A 14,420-nucleotide genomic window follows, 5' to 3' on the forward strand; every position below is an offset into this window, starting at 1 on the left:
TTTGGGGGTGCAGATAAGGAGTGGGGGGACGGTAGTTTGGGGGTGCAGATAAGGAGTGGGGGACGGTAGTTTGGGGGTGCAGATAAGGAGTGGGGGGACGGTAGTTTGGGGGTGCAGATAAGGAGTGGGGGGACGGTAGTTTGGGGGTGCAGATAAGGAGTGGGAGGACGGTAGTTTGGGGGTGCAGATAAGGAGTGGGGGGACGGTAGTTTGGGGGTGCAGATAAGGAGTGGGGGGGGACGGTAGTTTGGGGGTGCAGATAAGGAGTGGGGGGGACGGTAGTTTGGGGGTGCAGATAAGGAGTGGGGGGGACGGTAGTTTGGGGGTGCAGATAAGGAGTGGGGGGGACGGTAGTTTGGGGGTGCAGATAAGGAGTGGGGGGGGACGGTAGTTTGGGGGTGCAGATAGGGAGTGGGGGGGACAGTAGTTTGGGGGTGCCAGAGCCAAAGTCTCATCGTGTCCCTTGTTTCGCCCCTCAGGCCCAGCGTCACGTGAATGATCTGTACGAAGACCTCCGGGATGGACACAATCTCCTGTCGCTGCTGGAGGTGCTTTCGGGGGAGACCCTGGTAAGTGACAGTTGGGCCGGAGCTTGTGCAGCGCTGGATTTCTGCTCTTTAACCCTTTCCACCCCTCTCTGTGACTCCCACTAATACCCCTCCCCTTGTACCCCCCAAAAATGCTGTTTCTTTTTACTCCCCCCTCATGCTCTTCCCCCCCCCCCAAATCATCTGGAGCTCATCGTGGGGTCAGAACTGCTCAGCCTGGTTTTGAGGAGGGAGAGACATTATGGGGGGCTTCCTAGATACTGACAAAAGGCATCCAGCCTATTCCTGCTGAGGCAACTACAACCCCCATAATCCTCAGCGAAACCAGGAAGTGCCCTGATCTTTTTGGATCCTGCAGAACAATAAGTGATCCGTTAGCCCGGGGGTGGGGGTTGGATGCTACACATAAAGGTTGTATTGAATCCGGCATTTCTATTGGCTGTACCAGTGTGGCCACAACTCCCAGAGGCCTCGGTTAGACAGAGCATTGGTTCTATCCCGGGGGGAGGGGCTTAGGACTGAGGCCATTGATAGTGAGTCCCTGTGAATCACAACTCGGCTGCTTCTCGTATCCAGGAATAAGTCGGGACTGGGACCAACTGCAGAGAAATTTCCTTTGCTCTTTGATTGTTTCCTGTCTGTATCTACTTCCAGTGCCGCCACTAGATGGAGCTATTGCTGCTACTGGGTCTCTATATATAATAAATGTATATACACAGGCCAGGGCTGCTACTTGCAATTTAGGCTCCTCCCACCCATGTGCCCCACCCCTCTCTCATTATCACTGTCTGTTTAACCAATTAACAACTCTGCTTCAATCAAACTGTTTCGCCTCTTTCTTTCCCTTATTTATTTTCATTCCTGTTTTCTGGACTCTGCCCTGACCTCTGCCCTTTGCCCCTGGTCTTGCACTGCTCATGCCGCGTAGCCTCGGGAACGGGACGTTATCAGGAACTTGCGGTTGGTGAGTGGCCAATAGCACGACCTTACCATTGCATGCTGCTCTGCCATTGGCTGGGAAATGGGATGTTGTCACTCTGTGGCAGTGGTGCAGTCCTCTTGCTTAGTCTGCCAGTAGTGTGCACTGCCAGTTCTGCCTAAGGAGGCCTTGCTCTGTATGTGGCACCTCAGGGATTCTGTAGCAACAGGCACCGCCCACTAATCCATACCAACCAGACAAGAGGGAGACAGTAGGACAAGAGGGAGACAGTAGGACAAGAGGGAGACAGTAGGACAAGATGGAGACAGTAAGACAAGATGGAGACAGTAGGACAAGATGGAGACAGTAGGACAAGATGGAGACAGTAGGACAAGATGGAGACAGTAGGACAAGATGGAGACAGTAGGACAAGATGGAGACAGTAGGACAAGATGGAGACAGTAGGACAAGATGGAGACAGTAGGACAAGATGGAGAAAATAGGACAAGATGGAGAAAATAGGACAAGATGGAGACAGTAGGACAAGATGGAGAAAATAGGACAAGATGGAGACAGTAGGACAAGATGGAGACAGTAGGACAAGATGGAGACAGTAGGGCAAGATGGAGACAGTAGGGCAAGATGGAGACAGTAGGACAAGATGGAGACAGTAGGACAAGATGGAGAAAATAGGACAAGATGGAGACAGTAGGACAAGATGGAGAAAATAGGACAAGATGGAGACAGTAGGACAAGATGGAGACAGTAGGACAAGATGGAGACAGTAGGACAAGATGGAGACAGTAGGACAAGATGGAGAAAGTAGGGCAAGATGGAGACAGTAGGGCAAGATGGAGACAGTAGGGCAAGTTGGAGACAGTAGGACAAGATGGAGAAAATAGGACAAGATGGAGAAAATAGGACAAGATGGAGACAGTAGGACAAGATGGAGACAGTAGGACAAGATGGAGACAGTAGGACAAGATGGAGACAGTAGGACAAGATGGAGACAGTAGGACAAGATGGAGACAGTAGGACAAGATGGAGACAGTAGGGCAAGATGGAGACAGTAGGACAAGATGGAGACAGTAGGGCAAGTTGGAGACAGTAGGGCAAGTTGGAGACAGTAGGGCAAGATGGAGACAGTAGGGCAAGATGGAGACAGTAGGGCAAGATGGAGACGTGAGATGTAGAAACCATCACAGTATCACAGTACATATACACTGGTCATGTTAAGCCATTAGGGGGTTTATTAGCAAAAGATATTGATCCGATGACTTGGTGGCACACAGTGCACTATGGTAGCTCCTCTAGGTGGGACTAAAACATTAAATAAAGTCCAGAAAATGTGCTTTAACCTGGAGCCACATGACTAAAATGGCCCCTGTCTATAAGCCTTTAACAGCCTTAGTCTGGGAGCAGCAGTGACATCATGGCAAAACCAGCCAATCAGAGTGTTGCTCTTAAACCCTTGCTAACAACTGGAGTGTAGTGATTGTGGGTTGGTGGGAGAGGCGCATGCCCCGCCCCCTTATAACACCTAGAGGTAAGTTTGCCCAATAATGTGACCAATGCAAAAACGAATGTGCTCCTCGGGGGGAGGTTCTAGCACTGCCCAAGTGGCGCATTTGGCTAAGTTTCCCTTTAATATTTACTCCTGTACATTGTGGGTCTGAGATTTATATATTTACCCCCCTGTGCAGTGAATGTGGGGATCACACTAACCTGTCCCCCGGGGAAAAGATGGGGGGCCAGACTGTGAGTGTTTGAGTTCCATTAATACTGACCCCGTGAGGGGAGGAGTTATTTGCCCCCAGAGTAGTCCAGACAGGGGAGCTGTGTGATGGGGTTGCTGGGAGTTGTAGGGCCGCTAATAACACACAAATGTCCTGTAATTGTCACTATCACTTCCCTCCTCATGTTGCGACTGCTGAAACAATGTAGTAACAGACCTGGAGAATTGACTTTGCTACTTTACCATTTGCTAATGTTTATTAGAAATAAATTTATAGAATAACCTTGTGTTTTATGGGGCTTTTTTTTTAAACAAACTTCAGTCTGGCCTTTCATTAACCAGCGACTGCCCAGAACAGACTCCCCAGCACTAGGGCTTTGTCTGTGTGGGAGGCAGTGCCACCTGCTGGCAGCGAGGGACAGAAAATCACCCACATCACTAATTATAATCTCAGAATCTCCGTCAATTAATAAATGGATGATATAAAATGCCCACGTTGATGCCGCAGTGTCTGTCCTTCTACTGGGCACATACAGGGCCCAGACGGTGGGTATAGGGCCCAGACGGTGGGTATAGGGCCCAGACGGTGGGTATAGGGCCCAGACGGTGGGTATAGGGCCCAGACGGTGGGTATAGGGCCCAGACGGTGGGTATAGGGCCCAGACGGTGGGTATAGGGCCCAGACGGTGGGTATAGGCCCAGACGGTGGGTATAGGGCCCAGACGGTGGGTATAGGGCCCAGACGGTGGGTATAGTATAGGGCCCAGACGGTGGGTATAGGGCCCAGACGGTGGGTATAGGGCCCAGACGGTGGGTATAGGGCCCAGACGGTGGGTATAGGGCCCAGACGGTGGGTATAGGGCCCAGACAGTTTCTCCCACAACACATTCAGCTTTCCTGCTATTCTCACAGGGTTTGGGGAGTTTCTTGGATTACTGGACTGATAATGTGTATGGCAGCTTCACCCCTGTGCCCCAGCTGATTCCCCAGTAACTGCTCTGATCTTGCTGTTCAGGGATTCACTTTTAGAGTTTGAGTTCAGGAGAATAGTGAGGAGAGTATCTGCTTGTTTGTATCCAAGTGCCCCAGTAGCACCAGTTCCTCTGCCCCCACATATTGTCTGGCACTGCCTGTAACATGGGGTGAGTGGGGCTGAATGGGGGTGTTGGGTTAGAGCCTCGGCCCCCTCTTACCCCTCTGTTTCCTTTCAGCCCCGGGAGAAGGGTCGGATGAGATTCCACAAGCTGCAGAATGTACAGATTGCCCTGGATTTCCTCAAACGAAGACAGGTAAGTACTGGCCCACTGCTCCCTAATATTGGTCTTCTGCTCTCTGTATATTATATCTGTAATGTTACACATAAAAGCCCCCCATCTCTTCCTCAACTCCCTGCAACTTTCTCTCCCCCAACTCCCTGCTCCTTCCTCTCCCTGCACCTTCCTCTCCCCCACCCAACTTCCCTGCACCTTCCTCTCCCCCCACCCAACTTCCCTGCACCTTCTTCTCTCCCCAACTCCCTGCTCCTTCTCCCCCAACTCCCTGCTCCTTCCCCCCCAACTCACTGCTCCTTCTCCCCCCCTACTCCCTGCTCCTTCTCTCCCCCCCAACTCCCTGCTCCTTCTCTCCCCCCCAACTCCCTGCTCCTTCTCTCCCCCCCAACTCCCTGCTCCTTCTCTCTCCCTGCTCCCTCTCTCCCCCAACTCCCTGCTCCTTCTCTCCCCCCCAACTCCCTGCTCCTTCTCTCCCCCCCAACTCCCTGCTCTTTCCTCTCCCCCCAACTCCCTGCTCCTTCCTCTCCCCACCACCCAAACTCCCTGCTCCTTCCTCTCTCCATCCCACCCAACTCCCTGCACCTTCCTCTCTCCCCACCCAACTCCCTGCTCCTTCCTCTCTCCATCCCACCCAACTCCCTGCACCTTCCTCTCTCCCCACCCAACTCCCTGCTCCTTCCTCTCTCCATCCCACCCAACTCCCTGCACCTTCCTCTCTCCCCACCCAACTCCCTGCTCCTTCCTCTCTCCATCCCACCCAACTCCCTGCACCTTCCTCTCTCCCCACCCAACTCCCTGCACCTTCCTCTCTCCCCACCCAACTCCCTGCACCTTCCTCCCCCCCCACCCAACTCCCTGCACCTTCCTCTCTCCAACCCACCCCAAATCCGATGCACCTTCTTCTCTCCAACCCAACTCCCTGCACCTTCCTCTCTCCGACCCACCCCAACTCCCTTCACCTTCCTCTCTCCACCCCAACTCCCTGCACCTTCCTCTCCCCCTCATCTGAGCACCTCTAACCTCATATCCTTATCCTGTAGGTGAAGTTGGTGAATATCAGAAATGATGACATTGCAGATGGGAACCCCAAACTCACCCTGGGGCTGATATGGACCATAATCCTTCACTTCCAGGTAAGGGGGTGTCTCCTTGTACATCTGCACTGAACCCTGAGCTCTAGGTGAGACCAGAGACCTATAAACTAGGGGTGTCACTGCCCCCTGGGGATCAGCTCTGTAGAACTGGGTAAAGATGTGGGAGCTGCCATGTTGATTTGTTCTACTGCAGTTGGTGGAACAGAGAGAAGGAGACTGAATAGAGGGACAAAATGTTGGCCAGTGAGAGACTTTGGACTGTTGATCTGACTGTCACGTGTTGGCGATGCAACTGGCATTTTACCGCAGGGTGTGGCCCCTTGTGACTCACCCCCCCCCCATTCTGATTTTATTGCGGTTCCTCTGAGCGAGGGATTTATCGTTTCCTGACATGTTTGTGGGGAAACCCAGGGGGCACAGCTGAACAGAACTGACAGTTAGTCTGAAATGGCACCCGTTAGTGTCTGGCACTTACACACTGGCACAGTCAGTAGCCGCACAACAGGGTGCCCTGGGGCAACAGAGAAGAGGATTAGGCTGAATAAAGGGACGTCTGTTCCACAGGCGGGGGGGGGGGGGAGATTGTGTCAATATGTGATATTGGGGGGCTCTGCCAGGCTCCCCTGGTCCGTATGTTTGGGGCCCCACATGGTGAGTCTCTGGGGAGCAAACAAGGGTGGCACATGACTGGCATCTGATTTCAGGCCATGCCCAGTACTGATCTTCACTTAACTCCCAGCATGCTCAGCCAGCCTGTGAGTGTGGGTGCAGGAGGGCAGCTTCCCGGTTAGTGAGGGTTTCACTGGTCACACAGGAGCTCTGGGCACTGCCCATGTTGATCAGGGTGTCATGGCTGCCGTTCCCCTCCCCCGCAGATTTCGGATATTCAGGTGAGTGGTCAGTCGGAGGACATGTCTGCCAAGGAGAAGCTGCTCCTGTGGTCTCAGCGCACGGTGGAAAGTTACCCGGGTCTGAGATGCGACAACTTCACCAGCAACTGGCGAGACGGGCGACTCTTCAATGCCGTCATCCACCGACACAAGTAAGTGCCCCGGGGTCTGTGTTCTGCCCCAGTTCTATAGTGAGTCTGTGTAATTGCACCGATGCCCCGCCCCCATGCCATGACTCCGCCTATAATCCTGTGTAAATGCTCCATAGGGTGCGTGTGGCAATGCTGGGTGCATGCGGGTGCCTGGGTATGATGTATGATGGGGATGATGTATGATGGGGATGATGTATGATGGGGATGATGGATGATGGGGATGATGGATGATGGGGATGATGTATGATGGGTATGATGTATGATGGGTATAATGTATGAGGGGTATGATGGGTATGATGGATGATGGGGATGATGTATGATGGGTATGATGGGTATGATGTATATGTATGATGGATGATGTATGATGCCCATTGTCAGATGAGGGGGGTGAGGATCTTGCCCCCAGCCTGGGGGACACTTGCGTGAGCTGATTTGTGGGGAGTTTGTGCCCCTGACTGAGGTTTGTGTCATTGGATTTGGGAAGAGCCTCCCCTTGACGAGGAGTTTGGTGCTCGGGGGAGACACAAATTTAAAGAATTTTTCTGCTGGAGACTTGCTGGGACCACGAGCCCTGGTTATGTGACCACCTACCCACCTACCCCTGTGCCCTTCTCTCTGTATAGAGCCCCCGGCCCCACTCTTGCCCCTGAGCTGCTTCCCTTGCCCACAGCAGGGCACTGGCACCTAGTGACATACCCCCCTCTGTATAATTGCCCCGTACAGACGATTGAGTCCAGGACACCCACATTGTAGCCCCACCCCACAGATAATTGCCCCCCCAGACAGGCAGCAGACACTCGAGTAACAGAACAAGACTGAGCAGACAAATAGTCTATATATACAATGCGTCTCTTCTCCTGCCCAAACTTGATCTTTTCCTCCCGCCAGAACAATGGAGTGTCTGTCCCCCCACCACTGGCACCTGGGCCCCCCCTCATCTAACCCTTTCCCTGCCAGTCCCTGGTCTCAGTGTGGAGTCCAACCTACGTACAACTGCGTCTGTCTGGGTCATTGGTCTGAATCGGCCCCACTCATGTCCTCATTAAAGAGCCAAGATTGGCTGCCGGATTTAACTGCCCCCTCCTGCACCAGCCAATGAGCAGCCACCAGGCAAGATTGATACAAAATAAACCACTCCCACCTGTGGGACACACAGCACCCAGTCCATTCAGTACCGACCCACTTCTATTGTGACTGCACCAAACAGGGAAAATCAGTTGCTTTTCAATTTAAAGGGAAACCTAAACTGGGTTCCCACCTACGGACAATGAGAGAGGATTCTGGGAGCCACATAGCTGCTGAGGATTCTGGGAGCTGTAGGAAATCCCAGGAGAATGGTGTTGGTTTTGTGGCCTCCAGCATGGGAAGAGTTAGTAGACACCCAGCCAGCGTTCCAGTAGCCGGAGGCAACAAAGTGTGCGTCTCACTCCCTCCATTCCACATTGGAACACATTGTAACATGTAGAGGGGTCACGCCCAAACCTGATGTGGGTCCCAGACACACGCCTGATCTCTGACAGTGGAGCCCAGAGCTGAGAGCGGGGCCATCGTAGCAAGTTTAGTGGCCCCTGTAGCCCGTCTCTGGCACAATAATCCTACAGGGGGTCGGAGAGCTGGAGATGTAGTGGATCCGAGCGGCACGAGGAAGAGGAGAAGGAACGAGAGGAAGATACAGGAGAGGAAGGATTTGGGGGGATGATGAACAGTAATGGGCCGAAGAGGAAGAAGAGGAGGGGGAAGGGAACCCCCCGGTATAACACATGCCCCGTTACGGTGCCCTCCGACACTGTAGTGATGATGTGTGAGGATGTACCTACTGACAATGGCATCTCCTCGCACAACTACAACACTCAGCTGCACCTCACCCCAAAGCAGCGGGGGAGCACCTACCTGGGCTCCGTCTACTCCATTCGCTCCGAGCTGCAGCTTAAAGCACTGTACGTGCTCCCCAATTTATTGTTCCTTCTGTCTCACAGGAGTGCCCCCCACTCTTTACCCACCGCTGCCAACTCAACTTCTGTGCCCCCTGTCTGCTAATACTCCCCCCTCCTACCCTCATGCCCCCCAACTCTGTCCTCTCCCAACATTTCCCTTCTTTCTACTCTGATATCACCTCTCTGTAACCAACCCCCAAATGTTGGACTCCCCCCTGAAGGGGTTAATCAGTGGGCGTGACCAAGTGTTAGTACATTGTCTGTCTGTGCCCCTCTGTTTGCCCCTCTGTTTGCCCCTCTATTTGCCCCTTCTGCCTTCCCATAAGAAACAGTTGGTTTAACTCACTCGTTCCATTGTTTCTATTCAGCACAATGTCTTCCCTCTTAGTGTCACTAACTGTCACTTTGTCTCTTTCCCTCTTCATTCAGATCCCTTCTGTCAGTGATGTGAGTGTGAGTGAGTGCATATGTGAGGGTGCGTGAGTGCATATGTGAATGTGAGTGTATGAGTGAGTGCATGAGTGAGTGCATGTGTGAGTGAGTGCATGTGTGAGTGAGTGCATGTGTGAGTGAGTGCATGTGTGAGTGAGTGCATATGTGAGTGAGTGCATATGTGAGTGAGTGAGTGCATATGTGAGTGTGCGTGGATGTGAGGGTGCATGAGTGAGTGAGTGCATATGTGAATGTGAGTGTGTATGAGTGAGGGTGCATGAGTGAGTGCATATGTGAGTGAGTGCATATGTGAATGTGAGTGTGCGGTGTAGTAGAGTAAATAAGCTGCACGGTTACTCACTATGGTGCCCCCTACAGGCCGATGCTCATCGATATGAACCGCGTTTACCGACAGACCAACCTGGAGAACTTGGAACAGGCATTCGGTGTGGCCGAGCGGGACTTGGGTGTCACCAGACTGTTGGACCCTGAGGGTGAGTGGGGAGAGTCTACTCCAGTAGACCATTGCAAGTGATGGGTGCAGGTTGCAGGGAGAGAGAGGCCCATAGTAACTCCATAGTAAGAGACCTGTGAGGTAGAACTGCACGTGGCACTACTGATACCCGGGTAACATGGAGGCATCTGGGCACTCGTGGAATCTTCCAGTAATATTGGGATCCTCCCACCTGACTCTAACTACAACTACAAGGCACAGACTGTGTCTTTCAGGGAATGTTGGGAGTTGCAGTTCCTTACTAAGCAGACTGAAAATTCTTGGGCATAGCCAATGTATCGTGTGCCCACAGCCTGGCACGGGATCTCCCAATGTCTCGTTACCTGTTCACTTGCCTTTGTACCGGCCACTCAGCAGCCCCCACTTGTCTCCCGCAGATGTGGACGTCCCTCAACCTGATGAGAAATCCATCATCACCTACGTGTCCTCTTTGTACGACGCCATGCCCAGGGTGCCCGACGTGCAAGATGGAGCGCGGGCAAATGTAAGTTACTCCCGGGCAACGCGGGGGGCACACACAGCCATTTCCCCTGCACATCCATTACTGTAACAAAGGATTATGGATTATGGGATCCTCGTATAACAGATCCATGTGTCCAGGCTCCAGTCAATGTGCAGATAATCTTCTTCTTTCCACACACAGACTTTATCTCCTTACTCTTCAGCCTGGGGGTGTGATGGGCTGGTTTGTCTTTTATCCACTGTATCTGCCCTTTATCTCTATCTCTCCTTTATCTCTATCTGTCCTTTATCTCTATCTCTATCTCTCCTTTATCTCTATCTGTCCTTTATGTCTATGTGACCTTTATGTGTAATTGTCCCACGCAGGAGCTGGAGCTGAGGTGGCAGGAGTATTATGAGAGGGTGACGGTTCTGCTCCAGTGGATCCGCCATTACACTGTGGTGTTTGAGGAAAGGAGATTCCCAGCGAGTTACGAGGAGATCGAGGTACTGTCCCTGACATTACACGTGGCATGATGATGATGATGATGGGCATTGCCAGTTGGCACCGTGGGTAGAACTGTAGTCGTGGGGCTGATTAGAGATGTCGGGAGGCTGTAGTTAGTTACACGGCATGTCTGGGACATGTGATTATAAAGTCAGGAGACTTGTGCACCCAGTGGGTGGGAATGTTCTCAGCATGGTGGGGGTTTGGGGTTTAGCCAATAAGAAGCAGCTCAGACCTCTATACAGTGACCTGCTGCTGAGCCGGTGGCTAGTGCATTACAGAGGATTGTGGGTAGAACTGGCTGCCAGTAGGGGGCACTGGGAGGGAATATCATGTGTTGCACCAGCGCATTATCTGCACCAACACTTGCGCATTTCCCCAGGTCTTGTGGCGCCAGTTCCTGAAGTTTAAGGAGACGGATCTCCCCAGTAAAGAGGCCGACAAGAACCAGTCCAAACTCCAGTACCAGAACTTAGAGGTGAGTCCTGGGGGCCCCATCTTTCTACATTTCTTTGGCCCTGCCCATCTTTTTCTGATCCCGCCCATCCCCTCTTTCTCTGACCCTTTAGTCCCTCAATTGTACGAACCCCATGGAAACTAGAGAGACCTGGTCCCCCATTATTCTCTGCCCATTGGGGGCCTCCCATTCCCCCCCACACTTTTGTTTGATTTGTCCCGTGTGTTGTTGCTCAGGGTGCAGTGAAGTCGGGCCAGTTGAAGGTGCCCCCTGGGTACCACCCGCTGGATGTGGAGAAGGAATGGGGCAAACTGCACGTGTCCATCCTGGAGAGGGAGAAGTTACTGCGCATTGAGCTGGAGAGGTGAGGGGGGGTGGGGCTGTCCTACTGATTCAATGAGTTTGTCTGGAGTCTTCCATTACTTGCCCTAGGGGTGTAGCCCATAAACCCCCCAGTCATTCTGACTCTTGTTACATTACTGGCCCTTTAAGGTCTTTATTAACCCCATATTCAGGAGTTTCCTCTTTTGGGGGTTCAGTGGGTCAATGTATAAGATACTGAGTATGAAAATAATGTGGGGGGAAAGATGATGCTGCTCCCTAAGAGAACGTGTTGCAACAGACTTTCTTATGATAAATTGGAGACAACTTTTGGGCAACTGATTTGGGCTCACTCCCGACTGAGCCTGACAACCCTGACTCGGGGGAGACCTTCCCCAGAATATTTCTGCATTTTCTTTCTACACAACTCGGCCATTTAGTATCTCGAGTAGAGGACACAAACCATCAAACCTTCTACTCACAACATGACATTCTCTTGGGTCAGGGTCACTCCCCTCTCCAATTGCTGCTCAGACAAAATCTAGTGGCTTATGAAAATCCTGTCCTTTATCTGGTGGAAAACAAAGCAGGTTATTGACTTTACAGCTCAGCCAACCCCACTGTGGAGAAATCACTACTTCCCAGCGGTGGCCAAACTGGACCAGAAGTTGCTGTGGGAGAGATACTTGATGTATGGCGGGAGGAGGGAATGGTTCCCCTCGAAGAGTTAAAGGGATATTGTCATGGGAAATGAATCAGTTAATAGTACTGCTCCAGCAGAATTCTGCACTGAAATCCATTTCTCAAAAGAGCAAACAGATTTTTTTTTTATTCAATTTTGAAATCTGACATGGGGCTAGACATATTGTCAATTTCCCAGCTGCCCCAAGTCATGTGACTTGTGCTCTGATAAACTTCAATCACTCTTTACTGCTGTACTGCAAGTTGGACTGATATCACCCCCTCCCTTTTCCCCCCCAGCAGCCAAACAACAGAACAATGGGAAGGTAACCAGATAGCAGCTCCCTAACACAAGATAACAGCTGCCTGGTAGATCTAAGAACAACACTCAATAGTAAAATCCAGGTCCCACTGAGACACATTCAGTTACATTGAGAAGGAAAAACAGCAGCCTGCCAGAAAGCATTTCTCTCCTAAAGTGCAGGCACAAGTCACATGATCAGGGGCAGCTGGGAAATTGACAATATGTCTAGCCCCATGTCAGATTTCAAAATTGAATATAAAAAATCTGTTTGCTCTTTTGAGAAATGGATTTCAGTGCAGAATTCTGCTGGAGCAACACTATTAACTGATGCCTTTGAAAAAAAACATGTTTTTCTGATGACAAGATCCCTTTGAGGAAAACATTCCAACTAGCTGCTCATCAATACAATATGCTCAAGTTAATAGATACTTATATATAGATATATACTAAATAAATATCCTATTCGGATTGGTTGGATAGAACAAGTCTCACAAGGTACATCCAAAGGCCTCATCTCTGAATTATACCTGTACCTCCACACTTAGGTATACGAGACACCACTAGTTACACGTAAAGCCAAATGGGAAGGCCAACTAGAGGAGTGGGATGAATTATAAACTCCGCCGCTCAGTCTCCTTGAACTACAGGGATAGACTGGATCTTATACACCGAGTTTATTATTATCCTGCAGTGAATATTTCCCTCGGCCTCCTCTGAATGCCCTAGTTGCCTCATGGGGCAAGTCTCCTGGTACGTGGGCTATGGGAATGTACAGCTCAAACATGTTGGATGAAACCTTACAAGTACCTACACCCATAAAGGTCTGTCTATTTGGAGTGGGATTGAAAGACTTGATTCAGCGAGTGATTATTCTCTGCCGGGAAGATGATCAGGAAGAAGTGGAAAGATCTCCTACCTCACCATTAGAAATGTCTGTCCCCCCGGAAGCCCTTATCTATAAGACTAGAGGCAGTTCCCCTAAACACCAGAACATTTGGGGTGAATGGACGGACTGGCTTGTCTAATGCCAAACTGTATAACGTGAGGTTTAAATGCAAATGTCTGACACTGTTGCCTTGGCTTCTAACACGGAATTTAATGACTGACTCACTGTTGTATCCAGATCAGTGCTGAGTATATTCACAGAGACCCCCAATAATGTTAGGGACAATTAGGTTCCACCATCAGCAAAGGAAAGGGGTCCAGTCAGGGGTGTTGGGTAATAGTAGAGCTGCCGGTGTCTGTGGTTGGGGAGGGGGCTTTATAAACCAAATATGAGCCCCCCCAGCTGTGTCACACGTGGTGTTTTGTTACCATGGGAACCAGTAGTGCAGATTTGCATGAGCCGTGGCTGCTGTTTGTGTTAGAGACGCCGTGTTTTGGAATAAGGGGGGGGGGCAGAGCCCGTTTGCATCTGTCACAAACCGCCAGTTAGAGGTTTCCTGTGACTCACTCTCTGCCCAACTCAATGTGCGTCGTCCTTACAGCCCCCGGGGGTCCAGCACATGAAGGGTTAATGCAGCACCGAGGCTGCAGCTCAGGGTTACCCCTCTGTTTAATTGTCCCCCCCCTATTAATTGCCACACGCCCCTCCCCCCACCAGCTCTCGGGTTTAATGGAAAGTCGCCGCCTGTTTTGTTTTTTACTTTGGAATAAATGTTCCGAGATTTGGGCCAAATTCCCAGAAGTTCTGGATTAAATCAGAGTATCGGCCTGTAGCCCCCGGGCCCCTTCCCAACTGCCTTAGGGGCCCCTTCTGTCCTGTTGTTACACCAAGACCCCCCCCCCCCACCCACCAAAAGTCTCAGCTGATGAGTCACGTTTCTGCCAATTACCAACCCCGGGAGAGGTGGAACCAACAGTCTCTTACTCACTCTCTTATGCACTACAGGCCTGACAGTCTCTTACGCTCTCTTACTCGCTTTGGAACCTGCAGTCTCTTACTCGCTTTGGAACCTGCAGTCTCTTACTCACTCTGGAACCGGCAGTCTCTTACTCACTCTGGAACCGGCAGTCTCTTACTCACTGTGGAACCGGCAGTCTCTTACTCACTGTGGAACCGGCAGTCTCTTACTCGCTGTGGAACCTGCAGTCTCTTACTCGCTGTGGAACCTGCAGTCTCTTACTCGCTGTGGAACCTGCAGTCTCTTACTCGCTGTGGAACCGGCAGTCTCTTACTCGCTGTGGAACCGGCAGTCTCTTATTTCCTCTAGGAACAG

General features: G+C 51.4%; 1 protein-coding gene across 12 annotated transcripts in view; it reads left to right on the plus strand.

The window, feature by feature from the left end:
- The window catches only part of plec.S (plectin S homeolog), a 122,272-nt gene that overhangs the window by 85,721 nt on the left and 22,131 nt on the right, over positions 1 to 14,420 (plus strand). For 8 of the 12 annotated variants that reach the window (XM_041568052.1, XM_018224013.2, XM_041568059.1 and 5 more), the window contains 10 exons: positions 480 to 569; positions 1,477 to 1,512; positions 4,414 to 4,491; positions 5,514 to 5,606; positions 6,443 to 6,609; positions 9,354 to 9,469; positions 9,867 to 9,973; positions 10,318 to 10,437; positions 10,821 to 10,916; positions 11,132 to 11,259. In XM_041568052.1, coding sequence (XP_041423986.1) covers positions 480 to 569; positions 1,477 to 1,512; positions 4,414 to 4,491; positions 5,514 to 5,606; positions 6,443 to 6,609; positions 9,354 to 9,469; positions 9,867 to 9,973; positions 10,318 to 10,437; positions 10,821 to 10,916; positions 11,132 to 11,259 — 1,031 coding nt within the window. The remainder of the gene's footprint in view (positions 1 to 479; positions 570 to 1,476; positions 1,513 to 4,413; positions 4,492 to 5,513; positions 5,607 to 6,442; positions 6,610 to 9,353; positions 9,470 to 9,866; positions 9,974 to 10,317; positions 10,438 to 10,820; positions 10,917 to 11,131; positions 11,260 to 14,420) is intronic. The other 4 variants (XM_041568054.1, XM_041568051.1, XM_041568057.1 and 1 more) reach the window with 1 other exon arrangement.

This window comes from Xenopus laevis, chromosome 6S (genome assembly GCF_017654675.1).
Source record: "Xenopus laevis strain J_2021 chromosome 6S, Xenopus_laevis_v10.1, whole genome shotgun sequence".
NCBI lineage: Eukaryota > Metazoa > Chordata > Amphibia > Anura > Pipidae > Xenopus > Xenopus laevis.